The sequence below is a fragment of the Bombus vancouverensis genome, chromosome 8, assembly GCF_051014615.1.
Source record: "Bombus vancouverensis nearcticus chromosome 8, iyBomVanc1_principal, whole genome shotgun sequence".
NCBI classification, from domain to species: domain Eukaryota; kingdom Metazoa; phylum Arthropoda; class Insecta; order Hymenoptera; family Apidae; genus Bombus; species Bombus vancouverensis.
Window position 1 is genome coordinate 11,934,566 of NC_134918.1, and position 25,661 is coordinate 11,960,226.

General features: G+C 39.0%; 1 protein-coding gene across 28 annotated transcripts in view; it reads left to right on the forward strand.

Moving 5' to 3' along the window:
• Positions 1-25,661, forward strand: part of LOC117155929 (uncharacterized) — a 92,274-nt gene that overhangs the window by 64,592 nt on the left and 2,021 nt on the right. For 11 of the 28 annotated variants that reach the window (XM_076620477.1, XM_076620476.1, XM_076620479.1 and 8 more), the window contains 5 exons: positions 1,681-15,999; positions 16,897-16,965; positions 17,878-19,176; positions 21,104-21,329; positions 25,449-25,527. In XM_076620477.1, the coding sequence (XP_076476592.1) occupies positions 1,681-15,999; positions 16,897-16,965; positions 17,878-19,176; positions 21,104-21,329; positions 25,449-25,455 (15,920 nt within the window). In that variant the 3' untranslated portion in view covers positions 25,456-25,527. Of the gene's footprint in view, positions 1-1,680; positions 16,000-16,896; positions 16,966-17,877; positions 19,177-21,103; positions 21,330-22,624; positions 25,528-25,661 lie in introns of those variants that run through there. The other 17 variants (XM_076620483.1, XM_076620505.1, XM_076620504.1 and 14 more) reach the window with 14 other exon arrangements.

Sequence of the window (25,661 nt, forward strand, 5' to 3'; positions counted from 1 at the left end):
TAGTATTTGCAAAACTGTGTGTTATTTGTATAATTTAAATAAATTATATTATTATTATTATAATTTAATATATAATAATTATTTTGCTTGATCAAATTAATTTCTTTATTTGTTCCGTTGATATAGCGAGCATAAGCCGAAAATCGAAAATAAATAAAAAATGTAATATAAAATATTAATGTTGTTTCATGTGCGATTTAAAGAATATAACTTTGAAAATAATTCTACACTTCTGTAAGATTGTACTTTATTCTTTATTATTATTTCATATTTATACCTATGTTCATTATAAACTTGAATCGGTTAATTATAAGATTAAAATTTCGCAGTTAATAAAAAAAAAATAAAACATCAATGTCTTTTTATGTTGTATCATTTTCAATATTTCACACGTGATCTGTCAATTTGTGTTTCTTTCAATAAATTGAAAATATCATCTGTTTATCATAAAAGTTTCGCTCTATTCTTAGTTTTATTATGATTTTCGCTATGTACTATACACCGCTACAAATAAATTCTTAATTACTTGCTTGTTATTTTCAAAACAATAATTTAAACCATAAAGTCGAGAGCAGTAATTATTGTTTTGGAAATATTTTTTATCAGGAATCATTACTTACAATGTTACTATTGACCAGATATATTTTTTGATATTAGAGTCTAGGTGATTTTTGAAAGTATAGCACTGCATTCACTCTGGACACGATTCACATCTGTGAAAGTTGTTAACTATGAAACATTGTTGGCACTAGAACATTTACTTCTTTTACTTTGTCATCTTTTTACTTTATCATCTTTTACTTTCACTGACAGGTTCTGGAGGGCTGATGCGGATTTCTTCAAATTTATCAGCTTGCTTTTATTTTAATTACGTAATGAATTATTTATTTTATCGCCTCTCAATTACATCTCATATCTACTGTATTATAATGCGAACTCTCAGTGTCTTCACTTAATGATCCACTAATAGTCTTCTATTTCTTCGACACATCCCATTAATTTGTTTCAGCAAGGTTTTGCTGCAATTTTTTAGCGTTGCATGAGTGGCCAAATTTGTGTGGCCTAATTGTGCGGACGCACAGAGCAGCTGTCATTGTCGCATACACTTATTTCGACATTCTTATCTGAAAAATAACACATTTTCAGAAAAAATTTATGGTGAAAATTCACACTAAAAATTTATATGAACAATGGTGAAACTTGTTATTCCAAAAATACAAACAAGATAAACTCACGCCATTTAATAGTTTTTTCTTCCATTACGATTCAATTCGCTATTCGTAAATATCAATAATATCGTAAATTTTAATTGTTGTAGCGTTAAAGCTATGTACCAGCGGTGATTTGACGCGATTGATATGTATTCACAAATTAAACTTAGATTTTCTATAGAATACATAATTCGTTCCTCGCAGCATTTTAATGCTTATTATTTTTATTTTTTATTAGATTGTTATTTGTTTAAATATAAGTGTAATCATTCGATGGAAAGATGGCTGCTCTATAGCACACACGTACCACGCACAAAACCACACGAGAGTCTAACCGCTGTTCTCAAAGAGCAATATCGAGCGAGCCGGCTTACACTAATGATGACGAAATGAAATAAAACAAACAAATGTGTTCTTCCTATTTTGCAACGTTTACAGATGCCTAAAATATGTAATAATTAATTAACAGGTGTAATAGCAGACGCAGAGAAAAAGAAGGAGAAGTTAGCGAAGGAAGGGTGGTCGGTGGTTTGTGATGATGATGCGCGGGACAATAAAGAGGCAAGAGGTGCTATAGTTGAAAGTTTTGTTAGGGATCAATTCGTTGACAAAGAACCTAAGGATAAGGTCGTTAAATCCGATGAAAAACTAATTGTCGATCGAACGCCAGTTATCGAACCACCGATAATTAAACAACGTTACATTCGCGATGGGAAGGGAGATGCGATTATTGCATCGAAAACTATAGTTTCAGCCATCGACGATAAGAGTCAACTGCCAGTGATTACTCAGACTATCACGATTAAAGAGATAGATCAAACGATACCCACAGACACAGCGACGATCTCCAATGGTAAACAGATTATCATAAGCAAAAAGGAAATGCTGTCTAAAGAAGGTAAGGAAATTGATGAAAAACTAACAACTCCTAGCATAAGTATTAAAAAACAAGATGTAAAATTGCCAGAAATAGCTAAAGAAGTTCCACAAGACGAACAGAAGCAAGAATTGCCGAAAGAGGCTGTTGCCAAGACTAACATTCCAAAAGAAACGAAACCCGCGGTTGATAAGCAAGTATCTGCTTATGAGACCGTTTACAGTGTTCAGTATCCATCTACACAGCCAGACGAGAAGCAAGAGGATGAATCGAAGAAATCAAAAGATAAGAGCGGAGGCATACTCTCAGGCATTTTCAAGGGATCCAAACTTAAGAAGAGCAAGTCGAAAGGATCGAAGGACACGTCCTTGGACAGTGGCGACGAAGAAATAAAAGTACCAGTGCCTACAGTTACGGAACATCAAACGCAGCAACCTACTTTCGTTTCATATGATACACACGTAGATTACAAACCTGTTGAAACGAGCGTGTTACCTGACGTTAAATTGGCTACCATGCAATTCTTAGATGACTCCAGGCGCAGTGATTTGAATGTACACGTACCTGATATCGCAGTGAGCTCGACTCAAATCGAGAGAAGGGAAGTGAAAGAGGAACCGAAAGTAACGGTTAAAGAATCAGATGATCGTACTGGAACTATGGCAAGTGATGCAAGCGACCAAGAGAAAGAGAAGGGTGGTGGTTTCTTTGGTATATTTAAGAGTCCTAAATCAAAAGAGAAAAAATTAAAGAAAAGCAAGGAAGCATCTTTCGACAGTGGTGACGAAGAACTTCGAATCGCCACAGAGAAATTCTTGGACGATACACGAAAGATTGCTGAAACTACCATTGTTCCTTCTGCTCCTAAAGTTGACACAAAACAAGACCTGCATACGTTTTCGTCGTCGGTTCATTATGAGGAAGATACACCTAAAGATAAAATAAACGGACACTCATATGATATCTCCGAAGTAAAAAAGAAATTAGACACAGATAGAAGTACTCCTCACAAAGAAATGAATGGAAAATCAGATATTAAGAAACATAAAGACCAGAAAGAACACAGCGTGGAAAGGTATACCGGTAAGCCAGAAGCAAAGTTAGAATCGCCGGATAAACAAAAAGAAGATGAAAAGGAAGTAGATGAGGAAGGTAAAGATAAGAGCGGCGGATTCTTCGGCATGTTCAAGAGTCCAAAACTGAAAAGTAAAAAGAGAAGTTCATCTAGAGAAAAGAATTCATCTAAAGAAACATCCTTCGACAGTGGAGATGAAGAAACACGACAATTGACAGCCACTTTTTTGGACGACACGAAAAAGATTGCAGACAGTCTGCATCATGAAGATTGGAAGCCAATTCCTGAAAAAGTAACAAGTGATACGGCCCCTGATGAATCTGCAGACTCTGCTGATAAAGACAAGGGAAGTGGAATCTTCAGCAAATTCCGAAGTCCAAAATTGACTAGAGCATCGCGAAGCAGGTCCCGGGAAAAGAGCACTCCACCGCAAGAACCAGTAACAAGTCCAGATAATTCAATCCGAGAAGCTACTGCGAAATTCCTAGAAGATACAAGAAACCTTGCAAATCTATCATTCGATGTACCAGACAAAGTAGACGATGCGAAGAAAGCGAAAGAGAAAATAACAATAGAAATCACGGAAGATGTTGATGATACCAAAAAGAAAATATCATCAGGAATAGATGTAGTTGTAGATGGCACAGAAACAGCAAAAGATAAAGCTGCGAAAGAAGCTAAGAAAGCCAAGGAAAAGACAGGTGGATTTTTATCTGGATTATTCAAAGGTACAAAACACGCTGCAGATGAAGCTACTGAAGAATTCAAAGATGCTCTTGATGAAACAAAGAAAGAAGTCGTTGAAGGAAAAGATCGTGCACGGGAAGTGGTAGAAGGGAAATTGAAAGATCTCGATGCAACGAAAGACAAAGCAGTTTCAGAAGCAAAGCAAGAGAAGGAAAGGATCACCATTGTTGTAAAAGACACTAAAGATGCGATTAGTGGAAAGGTATCTGAGGCTGCGCAGCAAGTTTCGGATACTGGTAAAGCTGTTGGTGAAAAAGTAGCTGATGGAGGAAAGCGAGTCACAGAAGAGGTAGATACTATCATATATGGTATGACTGACAGCGTGAAAGCTACAAAGGACAAAACCGCGGCATACTCAAAAGATGTTAAAGACGAAATTGTAACAGGTGCTAAAGACGCTAAAGATACGGTTATAACGGGTGCAAAAGAAGCGGAACATAAAGTAAGTGAAAAAGTAGCTGAAGGAACGCAGAAAGTAACCGACACTGGTAAAGCAGTTTCCGGTAAAATAGTCGAAGGAGTAAAGGATGTTGAGATAAAAGCAGAATCAGCTACACGAAGCGTGATTGATGGCGCAAAGGCAACGAAAGATAAAGTAACTAAAGAGATTAAACAAGATACTGAAATAGCGAAACAAAAGATATCATCTGGAATAGACACAGTGGTAGACGGTGCAGCAGCAACAAAGGATAAAGCTAGCAAGGACGCAAAGAAAGCAAAAGAGAAGGCAGGTGGATTCTTCTCAGGTATCTTCAAGAGCGCAAAACACGTAGCTGATGAAGTTTCCGAAGACGTCAAAGACTTCGTCGATGAAAGGAAGAAGGAGGCTGCAGAAGAGACAGCTCGTGCTCGTGAGAAAACGGTAGGAAAGTTAAAGGAGGCTGATGCAGCGAAGGATAAAGCTGTTGCAGAAGCAAAAACCGCGAAGGACAAAGCAGCAGCAACTGTGAAGGATACTAAAGACGCAATAGACAAAAAGATATCGGAAGCTGTAGAGAAAATATCTGATGCTGAGAAAGTGTTCGGCAAAAAGACAGCTGATGAAGTGACGCGTATTGAAGAAAAAGTGGATAGCGCGATCCATGTTGTGGTTGATGGCGTAGTTACAACGAAGGAAAAGGCAGCTGCGACAGCGAAGGATACTAAAGACTCAGTTGCAGCAGGTGCAAAAGATGCAGAAATTAAAGTAATAACAGTTGCCAAACATACGAAGGACACAGTAAGTGAAGAAATCACAGGTGGTGTTGAAAAGGTGAAAGATACAGGCAAAACTGTCACCGATAAAATTGTTCAGCAAGCAAAGGATGCGGAGACAAAAGCTGAAGCTGTTGCAAGAAGTGTGGCTGCAGATGCTAAAGCAACAAAAGATAAAGTAGCGAAAGAAGTTAAAGAAGATACTGAAGCAGTAAAACATAAGATAGCAACCGGAATAGACTCAGCAGTAGATACAGCAGAGGCAGCGAAAGATAAAGCTGCTAAAGAAGCTAAAAAGGCTAAAGAAAAGGCCGGTGGCTTTTTGTCTGGTTTATTCAAAGGTGCAAAACATTCTGTAGATGAAGTTTCAGACGACGTTAAAGAGTTCCTTGAGGAAACGAAGAGGGAAGCATCAGAAGAGAAAGACCGTCTACGTGCCGCTGCAGACGCAAAATTAAAAGATATAGAAGCAGCGAAAGACAGAGCATCTGCAGACGCTAGAGATGCAAAAGACAAGCTTGCAACTGCTGCGAAAGATACTAAAGACACAGTATTCACAAAAGTGTCTGATGCTACTCACAAGGTATCAGATGCAGGTAAAACTGCCGGTGAAAAAGTAAGTGATGAACTGAAAAGAGCTGAAGAGAAAACTGAAAGTGTAGCTCGGGGAGTAATCGATGGAGCAAAGGAGGTGAAAGACAAAACCGCCACAGATGTGAAAGACGCAAAAGGAAAAGTTCTAACTGCTGCAAAGGACATCAAGGATAAAGTCAGCGACAAAGTAGTTGAAGGTGCACAGAAAGTTGCTGACACCAGTAAAACAGTTGGTGACAAAGTAGCCGAAGGAGTGAAAAGTGCAGAAACGAAGGTTGAAGCAGCAGCGAAGGGAGTAAGTGATGGTGCAAAGGAAACGAAAGACAAGGTTGCAAAAGAGATTAAAGAAGATGTCGACGCTGTAAAGCAGAAGGTATCTTCTGGAATTGATGGAGTTGCAGATAGCGCCGCAGCTGCGAAGGATAAAGCTAGCAAGGACGCAAAGAAAGCAAAAGAGAAGGCAGGTGGTTTCTTCTCAGGTATCTTCAAGAGCGCAAAACACGCGGCTGATGAAGTTTCCGAAGACGTCAAAGACTTCGTCGATGAAAGGAAGAAGGAAGCTGCAGAAGAGACAGCTCGTGCTCGTGAGAAAACAGCAGGAAAGTTAAAGGACGTTGATGCAGCGAAGGATAAAGCTGTTGCAGAAGCAAAGACCGCGAAGGACAAAGCAGCAGCAACTGTGAAGGATACTAAAGACGCAATAGACAAAAAGATATCGGAAGCTGTAGAGAAAGTGTCTGATGCTGAGAAAGTGTTCGGCAAAAAGACAGCTGATGAAGTGACGCGTATTGAAGGAAAAGTGGATGGCGCGATCCATGTTGTGGTTGATGGCGTAGTAACAACGAAGGAAAAGGCAGCTGCGACAGCGAAGGATGCTAAAGACACAGTTGCAGCAGGTGCAAAAGATGCACAAATTAAAGTAATAACAGTTACGAAACAAACGAAGGACACAGTAAGTGAAGAAGTTACAGGTGCTATAGAAAAGGTGAAAGATACAGGAAAAGCTGTCACTGATAAAATTGTTCAACAAGCAAAGGATGCGGAGACAAAAGCTGAAGCTGCTGCAAGAAGTGTGGCTGCAGATGCTAAAGCAACAAAAGATAAAGTAGCGAAAGAAGTTAAAGAAGATACTGAAGCAGTAAAACATAAGATAGCAACCGGAATAGACTCAGCAGCAGATACAGCAGAGGCAGCGAAAGATAAAGCTGCTAAAGAAGCTAAAAAAGCTAAAGAAAAGGCCGGTGGCTTTTTGTCTGGTTTATTCAAAGGTGCAAAACATTCTGTAGATGAAGTTTCAGACGACGTTAAAGAATTCCTTGAGGAAACGAAGAGGGAAGCATCAGAAGAGAAAGACCGTCTACGTGCTGCTGCAGACGCAAAATTAAAAGATATGGAAGCAGCGAAAGACAGAGCATCTGCAGACGCTAAAGATGCAAAAGACAAGCTTGCAACCGCTGCGAAAGATACTAAAGACACGGTATTCACAAAAGTGTCTGATGCTACTCACAAGGTATCAGATGCAGGTAAAACTGTTGGTGAAAAAGTAAGTGATGAACTAAAAAGAGCTGAAGAGAAAACTGAAAGTGTAGCTCGGGGAGTAATCGATGGAGCAAAGGAGGTGAAAGACAAAACCGCCACAGATGTGAAGGACGCAAAAGGAAAAGTTCTAACTGCTGCAAAGGACATCAAGGATGAAGTCAGCGACAAAGTAGTTGAAGGGGCACAGAAAGTAGCTGATACCAGTAAAGCAGTTGGTGGCAAAGTAGCCGAAGGAGTGAAAGGTGCAGAAGCGAAGGTTGAGGCAGCAGCGAAAGGAGTAAGTGATGGTGCAAAGGAAACGAAAGACAAGGTTGCAAAAGAGATTAAAGAAGATGTCGACGCTGTAAAGCAGAAGGTATCTTCTGGAATTGATGGAGTTGCAGATAGCGCCGCAGCTGCGAAGGATAAAGCTAGCAAGGACGCAAAGAAAGCAAAAGAGAAGGCAGGTGGTTTCTTCTCAGGTATCTTCAAGAGCGCAAAACACGCGGCTGATGAAGTTTCCGAAGACGTCAAAGATTTCGTCGATGAAAGGAAGAAGGAGGCTGCAGAAGAGACAGCTCGTGCTCGTGAGAAAACGGCAGAAAAGTTAAAGGAGGCTGATGCAGCAAAGGACAAAGCTGTTGCAGAAGCAAAAGCCGCGAAGGACAAAGCAGCAGCAACTGTGAAGGATACTAAAGACGCAATAGACAAAAAGATATCGGAAGCTGTAGAGAAAGTGTCTGATGCTGAGAAAGTGTTCGGCAAAAAGACAGCTGATGAAGTGACGCGTATTGAAGGAAAAGTGGATGGCGCGATCCATGTTGTGGTTGATGGCGTAGTAACAACGAAGGAAAAGGCAGCTGCGACAGCGAAGGATGCTAAAGACACAGTTGCAGCAGGTGCAAAAGATGCAGAAATTAAAGTAATAACAGTTGCCAAACATACGAAGGACACAGTAAGTGAAGAAGTTACAGGTGCTGTAGAAAAGGTGAAAGATACAGGCAAAGCTGTCACTGATAAAATTGTTCAACAAGCAAAGGATGCGGAGGCAAAAGCTGGAGCTGCTGCAAAAAGTGTGGCTGAAGATGCTAAAGCAACAAAAGATAAAGTAGCGAAAGAAGTTAAAGAAGATACTGAAGCAGTAAAACATAAGATAGCAAGCGGAATAGACTCAGCAGCAGATACTGCAGCGGCAGCGAAAGATAAGGCTGCGAAAGAAGCTAAAAAAGCTAAAGAAAAGGCAGGCGGTTTTCTCTCTGGTCTATTCAAGGGTGCGAAACATACAACAGATGAAGTTGCAGACGATGTTACAGAGTTCCTTGAGGAAAGAAAAAGAGAATCTTCAGAAGAAAAAGCTGTTGCGCACGCAGCAATGGAAAAGAAGATCGAAGATGTGGCTGAAGCGACGGATAAAGCAGTTGCAGGAATTAAAGACACAACAGGTAAGATCGTGACCTCCGCGAAAGACACGAAGGATAAAGTTGCAACGGAAATAAAATATACGGAAGAAAAGGTAGAATCTGCATCTCGAGAAATAGGTGATAGTGCAAAGGCAGCTAAAGACAAGGTGATTGCTGATATGAAAGACGTGAAAGACAAAACGGCGATAACTGTAAAGGATATCAAGGATAAAGTCAGCGAGAAAGTAACTGACAGCTCTCAGAAGTTAATAGACACTGGCAAGGAGGTGGAAGAAAAGATCGCAACTGGTGCAAAAACAGCTGGTGATAAAGCAAAAGCATCTGCTCACGAAGTAGCTGAAAATGCAAAATTAGCGAAAGGAAAGCTGGAAAAAGAAGTTAGAGAAGATACAGCTGCAGTAAAACAAAAGATTTCATCAGATATAGATACGGTTGCAGATGGTGCAGATACAGCAAAGGAAAAGATCACGAAGGAAGCAAAGAAAACTAAGGAAAAAGGTGTAGGTTTCTTCTCGGGCCTGTTCAAAGGAGCAAAACACGCAGCTGAAGAGGTCTCCGAAGAAGTGAAGGAATTCTATGATGAAACAAAGAAAGACGCAACTGAAGAAGAAGCACGTGCTCGTGCTTCTATGGAAAAAACTCTAAAAGATGTCGATCTCGCAAAAGATAAAGCAGTTGCAGAAGTGAGAGATACAAAAGCTAAGATGACAACAGCTGTAAAAGACACCAGAGGTAAGGCTAGTGACACTGTATCTGATGGTGTCCAAGCAGTGAAAGATATTGGTAAAACTGTGGGTGATAAGATAGTAGATAGTACAAAACAGGCAGAAGCTAAAGCAGAAGCTGCTGCTTACAAGGTGGCTGATGATGCCAAAGCAGCGAAAGACAAAGTTATTGCAGACGTAAAGGATACTACAGAGACGATAACAACTGCAGCAAAGGACACGAAAGATAAAATCTCGGAGAAATCATCAGAAGGAGCAGAGAAAGTATCAGCCATTACCAAAACTATTGGTGAGAAAGTTGTAGATGGTGTGGAGAAAGCTAAAAGCAAAACAGACACAGTTGTTCATGGATTAGCAGAGGAGGCAAAAGTAATGAAAGATAAAGGAACCAAGGAAATCAAAGATAGCACCGATGCCGTGAAACAAACAGTTTCTTCTGGAATAGACGTTGTAGCAGACAGTGTAGCTGTAGCTAAAGACAAAGCAGCCAAAGATGCTAAGAAAGCTAAAGAGAAGGGTAGCGGCTTCCTAAACGGATTGTTTAAAAGTGCGAAGCAAGCGGCTGATGACGTTTCAGGAGACGTTAAAGACTTTCTCGAAGAAGCAAAGAGAGAAGCCTCTTTAGAAAAAGCTCGTGCCCATGAAGCAATGGAAAAGCAGATTGAAGACATGGCTGCAGCAAAAGACAAGACAGCTACAGAAATACAGGATACAAAGGACAAAGTTGCAACTGCTGCAAAAGATGCTAAGGTTACAGTTGGTGAAAAAGTATCTGAAGCTGCGCAAAAGGTGTCAGATGCTGGCAAAGCTGCTGGACAGAAGGTAATCGATGGTGTGAAACGAGTTGAAGAACAAGTAGATACTAAAGTTCATGATGTGGCTGACAGCGTAGTATTAGCAAAGGATAAGACCGCTGCTGAGATCAAGGACGCTAAAGATAAAATGAAGACAATTGCCAAGGACAAAGTGGACAAAGTTAGCGAACAAGTGATCGACGGGAAGCAAAAAGTGACAGATACTGGTAAAGCATTAAAGGAAGGCATCGTGGATGGTGTTAAAAAGGCTGACGATAAAGTGGCAGCAGTTGCAGAAGACGTAGCGAGTGGAGCAAAAGCAGCAAAAGATAAAGTAGTCACGGATGTTCAGAAAGATGCTGAAATTGTAAAGCAGAAAGTATCTTCAGGGGTAGACACAGTTGCAGATAGTGTAACATCTGCTAAGGACAAAGCTACGAAAGAAGCTAAAAAAGCCAAGGAGAAGAGTGGCGGTTTCTTTTCTGGTTTATTTAAGGGTGTAAAACATGCGGCAGATGAAATGTCCGAAGACGTCAAAGAATTCGTGGATGAAACGAAGAAAGAAGCTGTCGAGGAAGAAGCTCGTGCTCGTGAAGCAGCAGCAGAGAAATTAAAAGACATCGACACAGCGAAAGATAAGGGAATCGCAGTTATGAAGGATACGAAGGACAAAGTGGTAACAGGAGTAAAAGACACCAAGGATAAAATTGGCGATAAAGTTTCTGAAGCTACACAAAAAGTATCCGATACTAGCAAAACTGCCGGCGAAAAGGTAACAGACAGTATCAAACAAATTGGAACAGTTGCAGGTGCTACCGTTTACCAAGTAGCAGATGGTGCAAAAGCAGCGAAGGATAAAGTGACGACCGATGTAAAGGATGTTAAAGATAAAGTGGCAATTGATGTAAAGGATATTAAAGACAAAACTGCTGCGACTGCAAAAGATACTAAAGACAAAATTGCTGAGAAAGTAGTTGAGAGTGCGCAAAAGGTCTCAGACGCTGGCAAAGCTGTCGGATATAAAGTTGCAGATGACGCAAAAAAAGCTAAGGATAAAGTTGAAGCAGTTGCTCATGAAATAGCAATTGAGACGAAAGAAGTAAAAGGGAAAGTGTCTAAAGAAGTTCGCGATGACGCTGAAACTGTGAAACAGAAAGTATCAGGAGCAGTAGATACAGTAGCAGATACTGTACCAGCTGCCAAAGACAAAGTTGTTAAGGAAGCAAAGAAAGCTAAAGAAAAAGGTAGCGGTTTCCTTTCTGGATTGTTCAAGGGAACAAAGCACACTGCGGATGAAATTTCTGGAGACGTTAAGGACTTCCTCGAAGAAACGAAGAGGGAATCCTCTGAAGAAAAAGCTCTTGCACACGCAGCAATGGAAAAGAAGCTCGAAGATATGGCTGGAACAAAAGATAGTGCAGTTACTGGAATTAAACGCACAACAGACAAAATCGTGACCTCCGTCAAAGACACAAAAGATGATGTTGGGGCGAAAATTGCTGGTGGCTTGCAAAAAGTATCAGATGCTGGTGCAGCTATTGGTGATAAAACAGCAACAGCAACTCACGAAGTAACGGATGAAGCTAAATTAATGAAAGACAAAGTAGCTTCAGACTTGAAGGATGCTAAGGAGACAGTAGCAACCACTGCAAAGGACACAAAAGATAAAATCACAGAGAAAGTATCAGAGGGAATACGAAATGTAACAGATACTACCAAGGTCATTGGCGAGAAAATTGTTGATGGGGTACAAAAAGTTGAAGATAAAACGGCCACTGTTGCTCACGGTATTACTGATGGCGCAAAGGAAGCAAAAGACAAAGCTGCTAAAGAAGTCAAGGAAGACGCTGAAGCACTAAAGCAAAAGGCATCATCTGGTATAGATGCAGTCGTAGAAAGTACAGAGGCAGCAAAGGACAAGGCTGCGAAAGAAGCTAAAAAAGCCAAGGAGAAGACTGGCGGTTTCTTTTCTGGTTTATTTAAGGGTGTAAAACATGCAGCAGATGAAATGTCCGAAGACGTCAAAGAATTTGTAGATGAAACGAAGAAAGAAGCTGTCGAGGAGGAAACCCGTGCTCGTGAAGCAGCAGCGGAGAAATTGAAAGATATTGACGCAGCGAAAGATAAAGCAGCTGCAGGATTAAGAGACGCAAAAGATAAGGTTACAACTGCTGCGAAGGATACCAAGGACACAGTGTTTGCTAAATTATCACATAGCACGCAAAAGATATCAGACGTGGGCCACGCTACTGGTGAAAAGGTAGCTGATGGAGTGAAACAGGCTGAGGAGAAAACCGAAAGTGCAGCTCGAGAAATAGTCGATGCCACAAAGGAGATGAAGGATAAAGTAGCAGCGGATGTGAAAGATGCTAAAGATAAAACTGCTGCAGCCGCAAAGGACGCTAAAGATAAAATTTCTGAGAAGGTAGTTGAGGGTGCACAAATGGTAGCGGACTCCGGTAAAGCTGTTGGAGATAAAGTTACAGGTGGAGTAGGAAAAGTCAAGGATAAAGTTGAGATAGTCGGTCATGAAATAGCAACTGAGACGAAACAAATGAAAGACAAAGTATCTAAGGAAATTCAAGACGACGCTGAAGCAGTAAAACAGAAAGTTTCATCAGGAGCAACTGCAATTGTAGATGAAGCTGCCGCAACAAAAGACAAAGCAGCCAAAGAAGCTAAGAAAGCTAAAGAAAAGGGTAGCGGTTTTCTAACTGGATTGTTTAAGAGTACGAAGCAGGTAGCTGATGACGTCTCAGGAGACGTTAAGGACTTTCTCGAAGAAGCAAAAAGAGAAGCCTCTTTAGAAAAAGCTCGTGCCCATGAAGCAATGGAAAAGAAGATTGAAGACATGGCTGCAGCAAAAGACAAGACAGTTACAGAAATACAGGATACAAAGGACAAAGTTGCAACTGCTGTGAAAGATGCTAAGGTTACAGTTGGTGAAAAAGTATCTGAAGCTGCGCAAAAGGTGTCAGATGCTGGCAAAGCTGCTGGAGAGAAGGTAATCGATGGTGTGAAACGAGTTGAAGAACAAGTAGATACTAAAGTTCATGATGTGGCTGACAGCGTAGTATTAGCAAAGGATAAGACCGCTGCTGAGATCAAGGACGCTAAAGATAAAATGAAGACGATTGCCAAGGACAAAGTGGACAAAGTTAGCGAACAAGTGATCGACGGGAAGCAAAAAGTGACAGATACTGGTAAAGCATTAAAGGAAGGCATCGTGGATGGTGTTAAAAAGGCTGACGATAAAGTGGCGGCAGTTGCAGAAGACGTAGCGAGTGGAGCAAAAGCAGCAAAAGATAAAGTAGTCACGGATGTTCAGAAAGATGCTGAAATTGTAAAGCAGAAAGTATCTTCAGGGGTAGACACAGTTGCAGATAGTGTAACATCTGCTAAGGACAAAGCTACGAAAGAAGCTAAAAAAGCCAAGGAGAAGAGTGGCGGTTTCTTTTCTGGTTTATTTAAGGGTGTAAAACATGCGGCAGATGAAATGTCCGAAGACGTTAAAGAATTCGTGGATGAAACGAAGAAAGAAGCTGTCGAGGAAGAAGCTCGCGCACGCGAGGCGCTAGCAGAAAAGGCGAGAGACATCGACGCAGCTAAAGATAAAGCAACTGCGGAATTAAAATCAGTAAAAGATAATGTGAAAACTACTGTAAAAGAGACAAAGGATTCAGTTTCTGGGAAAATATCTGAAGGAGTACATAAAGCATCAGACGTAGGTAAAACTGTAGGTGGAAAAGTTATCGATGGAGTGAAAATAGTAGAAGCAAAAACAGAAGCAACTGCACGAGACATTGCTGAAGGTGCTAAAACAGCTAAGGATAAAGTAGTTACTGACGCGAAGGATGCTAAAGATGCAGTTACAACCGCTGCCAAAGACGCCAAAGATAAGGTAAGCAAGAAAGTATCCGAAGATGCACAGGCGGTTACTAGCATTGGTAAAGCAGTTACTGATAAAATAGTTGAAGGAGCCAGAGACACCGAAGCAAAAGTAGAATCAGCTGCACGAAGCGTGGCTGATGATGCGAAAGCCGCAAAAGATAAGGTTGCTGAAGAGGTCAAGGAAGAGACTGAAATGGCAAAACAAAAGATAACATCCGGAATAGACACAGTGGTGGATGGCACAACAGCTGCAAAGGATAAGGCTGGAAAGGAAGTTAAAAAAGTCAAAGAAAAGACCGGTGGTTTTCTGTCAGGATTGATCAAAGGTGTCAAACACACAGCAGATGAGGTTTCAGGAGACGTCAGAGAATTCGTTGATGAGACGAAGAAAAAAGCCGCTGTAGAGGAAATGCGTGCTCGTGAAGCACTTGCTAGCAAAGCAAAAGAAGTTGACACGGTAAAACAACAAGCTGTTGCTGGTATGGAAGTCACCAAGGACAAAGTTATAGCTGGTGTAAAGGACACTAGGGACAAAGTTTGTGAGAAAGTAACTGGTGCCGTGCAAAAGGTATCTGATGCTGGTAGAATTGGCGGCGATAAAGTTATCGAGGGAGCGAAAAGCGTAGAAGCAGAAGCAGAAACTGTTATGCGAGAAGTCGCTGAGGGTGGTAAGGCAACTAAGGATAAAGTAGTTACGGATGTAAAAGATGTTGGAGAGAAAGTTTCAACTACTGCAAGGGATGCGAAGGACAAAATCAGTGAAAAGGTACTTGGTGCTGCATATGCTGTATCGGATGCTGGCAAAGCTGTAGGCGTTCAAGCTACTGATGCGGTTAAGAAAACGGAAGAAAAAGTAGGAACAGCTGTTCAGGGTACGACCGATGGAGCGAAAGCAGCGAAAGAAAAATTGGTCACAGAAGTTAAGGAGGATACTTCTATCGTAAAACAAAAAGTCTCATCTGGAGTGGACACAGTCGTGAATGGAGCAAAAACAGCGAAAGACAAAGCTTCGAAGGAGGGTAAAAAGGTCAAGGAAAAGAGTGGAGGCTTCTTTTCTGGCCTCATTAAAAGCGCAAAACACGCTGCGGATGAAGTATCTGGCGATGTGAAAGAGTTTGTCGATGAAACGAAAAAGGAGGCCGTAGAGGAAGAAGCTCGTGCCCGAGAGGTGGCGTCTGGAAAAAGAAAAGATGTTGATGCTGCTGTGGGTAAATCCGTTGCAGATGCGAGAGCTACCAAAGACAAAATTCAAACTGGCGTAAAAGAAACCAAAACCATAGTCAGCACGAAGGTGTCTGAGAGTGTACAAAAGGTATCGGATGCCGGCAAAGCTGTTGGCGAAAAGGTGTATGATACAGAAAGATCTTTCGAAGAAATGTTACCGAGTCAAGTAGAACAAAGGTACGTCGTAGATAGCAGCCAACATAAAAGCGGCGTAACTGCATTTTTAGAAGAAATGAATCGCGATGCAGCGTGGGACAAAGTACAGTTTCAAGACGTTCATTTGTACGAAAACGTGGACACCATGTACGCCAAGCAAGCGAAGCCCGAATCAAGAACTCTAAAACATGGGAGAGACGTGAAATCTACGACAGAAATTGTTACCCCTTTAGTTTTCGGTACACACGATCCTATTTTTGGCGTAGGTTCCGAGGCACAGCTCAGACTGTCCGATGTAAGCACTAAAGACGATGATCGTGTCAGCGAATCGATATCCAAGAAAATATCTCGCATTCCACAAAAAGTTAGTTCCTCGAGAGACCGATTAACTAGCTCCAGTAGTTCGTCGGATAGTTCCAGTAGTACGGTTAGAATAGTAAACGTGATTAGCGAAGTAGAGCACCTCGAGCCTCACACACGACAGACCGTCACCACAGTCGTAAGAAAGTCTGTGCGGACGGCAGCGACCCCACCACCCAGTCCCGCCGAGTACACTGACAGTAGAATCGAAGGTATCTTGCAATAATTGCGTTATCCATATTACATACCAGCTGTGTGTAACATGATTAATTAAGTTGACGCTTTTCTATAACTTATGTTTTGGTAGTCATACCAAAATGGCCAAAGAGGCCATTGCACTCTGTCATTCATAATGAACTCTAACACTTCTGATTTCAATCACTTTTAGTGTACTAATGTTTATATGATCTTTTATAAAGCAAGAACGTCGAACGTACTATAAAGTGAAACAGCGTGTTCTTTATCTTCATTGCAAAAATAAAGGAATAATGTTTATCACGAATACGTGATTTAGTAATAACATAAGAATACTATGACTTATGGTTTTGTTTAAAATCTGTTTTACTTTTAGCGTACACGTGTATAGACAGTTTATGTAATTATCGATCTAATACATGCACTTTATAGTATGAGAAATCTAAACGAAAAGAAAATACGTGATCGACCGTAGTAAAAGACATATGCAAAACAACGTGTTTACATTATTTCTATTTATTTGCTGTTATTATTTTCAGTTTGTGCGTTTTAACTTTTTTAACATTTCTTTAATGCATGTTTCCAGGTTTTTTATGCTATATTTTAATATTATCCACGATCAAATGTTTTATTATCCATCGATAATGAGATTATCGGTCCAAAGCAACAAAAACCATATTTCTCACTATTCATTTCTTTATTGTTATAGCATAACATAAATACGTATCATACGTTATATTTATTATATAGTAATATATCTCATTGAATTAACAGGAAACCACAACTAGCGAAGCATGAACCGAGGTATGCCATGCAGGGAAAACATCATTCATCTAATCTTTGTCAAATCATTGCTTTCAATGTTTAAATTGTCATTATCCGTTTTCTTACATCACGTTTACCTACTTTTTCAGATGTTACCGAAGAGGCTGCAAGACGAGCACAGAGTTTAGCCGATCAAGCACTATCATCGACAAAATCAGGTAACGTATGGCCAAAGAAAGTATAAAAACTCACGAACACAGATCGCAGGCCCAAGATCAATACATTAGCAGAATCTATTTTGGTGCCCTCATTTATATTTAGCTTTATCTTCCATAGTTAGCACCTGCCGACGCTTTCACACTAATATTGTGCGCACGTTTCTTACTAAATAGATACCTCTTTGCGGCATAATAGAGTAAACGTCATCGAGTAACGGTAAAAGTTCCGTTCTTTGTACGACAATTCGAATACTTGGGACGCCTTCGATCTATCTTCTATATAGCAATGTCGAATAAATAAATGTTTAGTTGAGACGACGTAGCTTAGAGAATTTTTCTTTTATATTTACTTAGTTTGGTAAGTAAAAATTATTATCTTTATTACACCGATTCTCTTCATTGTTACAAGGAGTAATCGCTTTTTAGTCAGTTCACAAGAATCACGCTTCTTAAGTTGGATTCCCCGCAAACTCTAAAGATCGAAAAGAAACAGAGAAATAAGAAGTATTCCTTTCTAATTTTTTTGTTCTGATACTATGAAACGTAGTTGTTTTGCAGGGTACGTTTTAGTAAGATTCAGGCGCCACGACTAGACACCATTTATATATGATGAGTGTTTTTATAAACATACTAATCCTGTTGCAGTATTGATACTAACTAAATTAAAAACTAAATGTAGATGTGTGCTGCACACACACACACAGGCATATAATGCGGTAAAATATGCATGCGTGTGTGGGCACACGAGTTTCGTGTGTATGCGCGTACACACAAGTACGTTTGTGAGACCAGAACACGCTGAATCTTTCAGTCCAACTGTCGCAGCTGGGCTAGACTTGAAATTCTTAGTGTGTATCAATGTGCTTTATGTCCTTGTTCCTGTTCTTGTCCATGTCCTTTTGGATGGGTCAGGGCATGATTCGGCTGAGATTGATGGGACTGTAGAGAGGCATGCTACTTCTGCTCCAACAAAGCAACCTGTTCCCGCCCCGCGACACTCTACCAGGTCGTCCATCGAAACAGATCTAGAGTTCGGAGAAGCTTCCGAAGTCTACTGCAGGCCGTACAGTCTCAAGTATAAAACAAACGAGCAATCGAAGCCGCTCCGAGAAGGGCATTCCCCGGAAAAGAGCAGCCCAAAAAGTAAAATACCGGTGAAAGTAAAGAAATCTATGGATAACGAAACGACGGTGAGCAAAACAATAACAAGTACCGAGTCGAAGGAACGTAAAACACTAAAGTCAGACGACGATCAGCCAAAAGTGACGATAGATTCACTCGCCACGCGGTCGATAGATTTAGTAGAACGCTCTGACAAGTTGCTCGAGGAGCTGTCAGAGGAACCGCTCGGGGAGAAAGAAGCGCGACAACTGGAAGAAGATAAGGAGAAGAGCGATTCGATAAAACCCGAAGTATCGGACGAAACGAGACCTACGACTGAAACAGCAGATACGCGTGATAATTTATTCGATTCTGAGAAGTTCGAACAGATAGGTGAAACCGTAAAGAAAGTAGAAACCGTAACAGTCACGACTAAAGAAGATAAAGAAACAGATTTATCCAGACCGGATAAATTTGTCACGACAGAGACGACGATTGTAGAGAATTTGCCAAGCAGTTACGATAGCGCGACTCGTACAACGATATCGAAGGTTCAGAGAAGCGTCACAGACGAAGTGGTCTCGAGGGAGATCGTGACGAAGACGGTGACGACTGTACGGTGTTTCGCGACCGAATCCATTGACACGGAACAAACGGGACGAATCGCACGAGCGATGGCGGCTAGTGGCGATTACGGTGATATACCGATGCCAGTTGTAAAAGGCCGTGATAGTTTGCCGTTCAATATCGAACAGCTATCGGCAAAGATCATAAAGAGCACTACCGAGATGTCTGAGCCGTGGGCCCATGGCAGTCTGACAGATCGTTCGTTCCTGAACGACGAGAAAGTAGAGCAATGGGAGAGCCAACTCTCTCAAGACACGTCGCCTAGTTCCGGTAATGGCGACATGTATACTAAAAATGGTAGCTCGCGGCATGATTTAAACAGCGATACTGAAAGTGACGATTCACCACGATCGAGGAGAAGATCTCCAAGCAAGAGGTGTACATTGGGCAGTTCCAGCGGGTCTGATGTAGCACTGCACGAAGGTGCGGAACTGTCCCCGTTGGAGGACGACCAAGGTACCGCACTCACAGCTAACCTTCTAAGTAAGCAATGTACATATCCCGCTAACCAAGTTACCCGAGAGACAGTCAAATCCGAGAACGTGAATTTTGCGGTCTTCTGTATGCTTTTATTGTGGCACGCTTTGTTTGCATGCAACTGCACCTGTTTATCGTTTTTGTTCCAATCTCGGTTTAGCTTGCAAAGTCCGTACTTACTAATTCGGGCCTTTTAAACGATATACGTACGACGTTCGTACGATTTTCTTCGAATTAAGAATAAGTGTTAACATTTGGAAAGGAAATAGATTAGGATGAACTAACTAAGAAGAAAATGTTAGGACGAGCTATAGAAAACTGTATATTTTAAAGGCTTTGGAAACTTAAGGATATTCAGTAAAAAATACAATCATTCGAAATTTATATAAATGATAGATAACTTTATAATTATTACTTTTAAAAGAAATTAAGTCAGTTCTAAATGAAAAGATGGACTTTTAGACAACGAAGATAATTGAATATGGTTTTCTTGCTGATAAATTGCGAAAAAATTGTGTCAGTGGCTAATTTAATATATATATATATTTCTTTTATTTGCACACGATGTTGCATGATATTAAGCTTGCATAACATTTGTAACTGGAGGTGTATTTGCACAAGGTGGAAGAATATTGACCGTATAAAACGATGATAACCATTCGCAAGGAAAAACAAAGCTTGTGAAATGCAGTCGTAAAATCTGCATACGTGTGTGGTTTTTTTATTCTTCGTGAAGTTATCATGGGCGAGTATTACATCATAGGGTTGTTGGTGATCGATTCAATGTGCTTCGTTGAAAGAGAAGTTTTATCCTATTTTTCCCCCCTATCGTTGGTTTTGGTTAAACGGATAAAGTTGCAATCAGGTGCTTCTGGGACTAGCATACTTTTCACATTGATGGTCATTCGTGGTCAAACATTGTACCCGAGGAATTTTTAAAATTACACATATATAAAAAGAAATATCGTATTCTAATTTACTTGTAGAGAAAGAGAGAAACGAATTAAAAAATTGAAAGTATTTATGCATATTGAAAACTTTATCTTATATTATCTTTAGTTACTATAGAAAAATATATATCATATCACTTTCGAAAATTTAAAACTGAATATTGAATTAAACATTTTTCAAAATTATAAAATATAAGTTTCTTGATAAATTTTGCAAATACCTTCACGCGTACTGATACAAAGATATGATATTACTTTTTAGATTGAATCAGTCCGATATCTTTTACGAAATTCCACATCGATAATATAATACATAATAATACCAATCCATTAATACAAAAGGAAATAGCGATGGTACACGTATTAAAGATCACATACACAGGATTTTCCATTTAATCCCAAAACTTTTCAACATACCAAGAATTACACGACGAATATTAATCATTTCACGCGATAAAAATCTACAAGATCTTTTACTATCAGCCTTGAAGTCGCATTAATTGGGTGATCCTATAACGCATTGGCCATATCGTACCTCATATATGTGAAATATCTGTAACAATCCACTAAAAAAATTCAGTGGCAAATCTTTAAAAAAATTCGTTTCGGCTTCGCAAAGTCATCAACAAAAGCTTTACGTTTGGGGTGAATTTAACCCGGATTATCTACAATAATTAATCCTCAAAAGGACATAATTATCGTCAATAACAAGAGGTATAACGCACGCGGAAGTTTCTCAGCTTTCGGGTCATCGATGTTTAAAAACACGAAATATCCTTGTCATGTGACAAAAGTAAAAAATCAAAAGCATCGATCGAACACATCGACGCGATGATCGCTGCTATTTTCTTCGCATACTTCGCCCGCTGTTTCTTCATACTAATCACGGCGTGGGATCGCAGAATTCAGTCGAGTCAATTTATCAAAAGAGTATACATGCAAATCGGATAGCAAAAAATTCATAGGAGGACGTAATGTTTAAGCGACAGAAACAGACAGTTCGATACAGTCGGTTTGCTCGAGCACACGGCGAAGTACAGTTGAGGGAACACCTAGGACGAAGACTTCCGGTAGAGCGGGCTGCGCATGTTGGATGAGCGTAGCTGCCGCTACATTGGTGGTCCTACTAGCAATAATTCTTGTCTTGGAGCCACGAACGTTCCAACGTGCCATCTACACCCTCTCTAACAATGACCCGAGGCAAACTGGGTACGATTTACCCTTCATTTTATTTATTTCTATTATGAGGAATTTGAATTGGGAAAGATTTAAAATATATAAATTTCTAGATACACCATAAATTGCTATCAAGTTTAAATTTTACAAAGTTGATACCTCCGTATCAGTTTATTATTAATTTATTAATATTTTCAAGTAGGTTGTTTAGAGTTCATAAATGTTTGATTAAACATTAAATACTTATTCTGTTAATAGTAAGAATGAAACGATTTTAAAGACGCGTAACATTTCAAATGCTGTCACGTTATAGTATTTCGATGTTAGTACTTCTCTAGCAAATATGTGGAATTAAAATTCTTCGTTTGTATGTTATACCTATTCTTAAATTTATTCAAATATTTTATGTAATAATATGATAATAATGATATGATAACTGAAAGTCGTTGTAAATTAAACATTGATTCTCGAATGAAAAGAAATAAATAAGTATAGTAATACAACGTTTCGTCCCGTGATATAAAATTTAGAAAATTCGTTTTCATCTGTTTTTCATAATTTTACCATAATTAACAGAATATGATATTAGTGTTTGATAAAGATTTATAAAGTATTTCATATATATGTATAGGCTTAGGATTAAAAAAAGAAACCCTCCAACTACACATTTCTAGACACAGTGTTTTAAGAAACAAATGATATTTTTACAGTATGCACAGTCCCAGAGAAGTTGAATATTGACGATTTACATATATGTTTATTCAATATACCTTATAGTAATATTGAAAGCAACAATGGGATAAATACAGGCACACGATTTAATGCTAATTTTAGAGAAATCGTAGACAAATAATAACTGCAGTTATTAAAACTAATTTTCTACTACGTTGGTTTAGCTTTTAATATCTAGAGCATGTAATTGCAAGAATGATAATCATCACGTAGGTATGATATTCAAGAGAGATATAGAGCATCGTACATGTACTTACGAAACAGGTAATAGAGAAAGTATAAATCTTCAAAAGGATTCGTATGCAAGCTTTTTTTTTTCTCACACGTTTGATCGATTCTATCGACGCGACATATCGAATGCTGCATGATTTAAAATATAATCGACACCTCGCATGATACTTTATCGCATTTTATACCAATCTTTAAGTTTGTCTCTTGCAGCGTTTTACAAGGCAATAATTCCACTTTTTCATCCCTCCACGTAATAGCGTTTCTCTACGCCTGATGCACGTACCCAAGAAAAACTAAAATAATAGAGCTCGAATTCTCACATTAATTTCATGCGTCCTATAGTTTTCACTATTTACCCTTTCTAGCTCTTCTGACAATAAGCAACTCAAGATAAAGCTAAAGTGTAGAGGGACCAACAAATCGTATATTTTAGTCACGTTAGGATTGTTAGGCGAATCGTCATGTAAGTAACCTTTATCTATGTACACGTGCGTCTGAACACGAACCATTTTACACCATACAAGATCGCTCGACAGATTGAGTTCCAAATGAACGTTCCACCGCTTCGAAAGGTACTTTTCGTACGGATCGATGCAGCTTGTCAATGCAGAATGTTTATCTTAGAGTTAGATTCTCACCTGTGTGAAACTGGAAACGCCCCAACCTTTGTGTTTAGAGTTTGCAAAAATGTTATTACGCTAATGGCTGAACGATCGCACTAATCGTGTTCGTTCGTCAAATGCACTTCCGACGTGATTCTGTGCAAGTTTACACGGCACTTGTGATGATCCTGTACTTTTCTTCTGATCAAATAATTTCGCGTGTGTTTAAAGATTAATCTTCGATAATTAACGATAGAAGCGCGACTAATTCTAGTGCTAGTACTTTTCTACACTCGTAATCGAGCAGTCAAATTTTTTGAAAAAAGTCAAGCAGTCGTTTGCAAGTTTGATACAAATTTTATGCAATATAAATATTTTTGTAATTTTGTAAAAGTGTAATGTGTTTACTGATCAACCGGATTATACCGCAACCAGAAACTTTCATTTGACATTAACAAAAACGAATTAATTTTCATTTTTGCAAATATAGATATTATATGATTTATTCCTAATAGAAATCAAAATTAGGGGATCTATAAATTAAAAGATTACTTATGTCCAAGAGATTTTGGGCATTAATTAGTTTTCTTCGATTAGCATGTTAAATAAAAGATTCATATTTGTCAAATTCGAAGAAGTTACTTTAAAAGAGATATTCATCCGTTTAAACGTTGAAATAAATATTCGAACACGTGTGTTTTAAATATTTAAAAAGACGTACAAGCCTAATAAATCTACAAATCTTCCTATTCGTAAAATATGTCTTTGAAAGGAAGAGAAATGTTTGGAAGAAAAGTGTTGGAGGAACGCAAATATATGAGAATGCACAAAATTGCCTCTCTTTCATTCCGTTTCCAAGGAAAGCCGATAAATCCAAAACCGTAATAATACTTGCAATAACACTTGACCGTTCGTCTAACAACACTAACTGATGTAGTTAGTACGCGCCCCTTTAAACTTATTGCCACTATATACAGGATGTTTCAAAGAGCTACGGTCAAAACGAGAGAGCGTTTTCCTCGGTCGAAAATTGTAAGTACGATACTGTTGATACGATGATAAAGCTCGAACTGTCGACGAGTGTATAATTTGCAAATACTTTTTTCTATCTTAGTCGTTGGAATTTCGAATATACTTTGATATTGATTCTTTATTCATTGGAAATGATTTTTTTAGAAAAATGTTTACAGTACGAACGAGTAATATATCGTTTTCGTCTAAAAATTTGTTCGACATAGCGTGTATTGACGTAGCGTTTCTGTATCTCCATAGTTTCATGACGATTAAATTAGTATCCTTTTACGTAGGGTAGCGTTTGGTCAAGACTCGATAGACTCGATTTTTAGAATATACGACTTGTAGACTTATCCTTACAAACGTAATCTTACTTATTTTCCACCGAAGAAATCCCCATTTCAGTTTTCACCGTAGTGAATACTCTTCTGTTGTATCGGAAAGTTTTAGTACTTATATATCTTATGACTAACTGCTAAACGCTTTATTATTCAGTAGCTTTTATCAGCGCTTCACACGAGCTCGCTGCGTGCAGCACAGTCCTGCTTACAAGGAAGGTTTCTTTTCGTTTTGCTTTGTCAGTGAAACTCCAAGGGATTCTGAAGTAATTGAAGCGAAGTAATGTGTGTGCTTTATTTGAATAGTCTGTCTTTTTTCTTTTTTTTTTTTTTTTGCAACACAGCGTTTATCTCAAAAATATATGTTCATGTAGTAGAATCGATGCACAGTATCCTATGAAATATCCCCGAATAAAGTAAACCATTAATTAAATCATATTTTGTTGCATTCTATATAATAGGATGCGTTTAATACATATAAACGTTCTAGTTATTAATTTATAAATGTTATATTTTGTTACGTAACGTTACGTAAAAATATAACACAATTGTCTTCCTTCCATTACTCTCAGAACACGAGGATTTTCACCAATGAAAAATCCAAAGAATCGAAACCTATCTTGTGAGAAATATTTTAAACGTGCCTCAGTAATTATATCATACTTAATGATTACAAATTAATCTATATAGACTCTCGAGCGCTGCTATTAGTGCCATAGTACTTGTACTACACGTGACGAAATGGAAATTCGAAGAAGGAGAATTCAAATCAAGATTATTCTGATAATCGTAGATCGCATGCGTAAAGTACTTCATAATCGAGCATATAGGGAGTCGAATATTATATTTCATATATCATAGTATAATTTCAATGATATATTATTCACTTCCTGTGGCAGACATTATGAACTGAAACATCGTTAAACACGACCATTAAATGAAGACGTAAAATATTTATAACGAAACGTTGAGATAATGTACATGAAATGTAAGAAAAGCGGTTGCATAGTTGGCTGAGTGAAAATGCGTATTATATATTATGTATCGTCAAATGTATAGCGATGTTGTTACTTTTTTTATATGTGTCTAGTATTACCCCTTGTTTTGGGCATGATGTAACATTGAAAGATATATACGATTGGTACTTGTATCTATGTGAACCGCTAAAATAGTAAGATATTGTGTATCCCACACGCAGGAACATGTCTTTTCATAAATTCTCATTTGTTACGCAGAATCTGACTTTTTGCAACTTAGCGAGCCATCCTACATGGAAACGACAACGACAGAAGAGGACCCTGAAACTCAGGAAAGGTATTTATAAAACGGAATCATTTTCAATAAATTTCCAGTCAAAATGGGTCAAATTCACTGTATTTGAAAGTGTTATTAATATTTATATTTATAATCTAAAGAATTAGGTCTTCTTAAAAAAAAGAAAAAAAAAA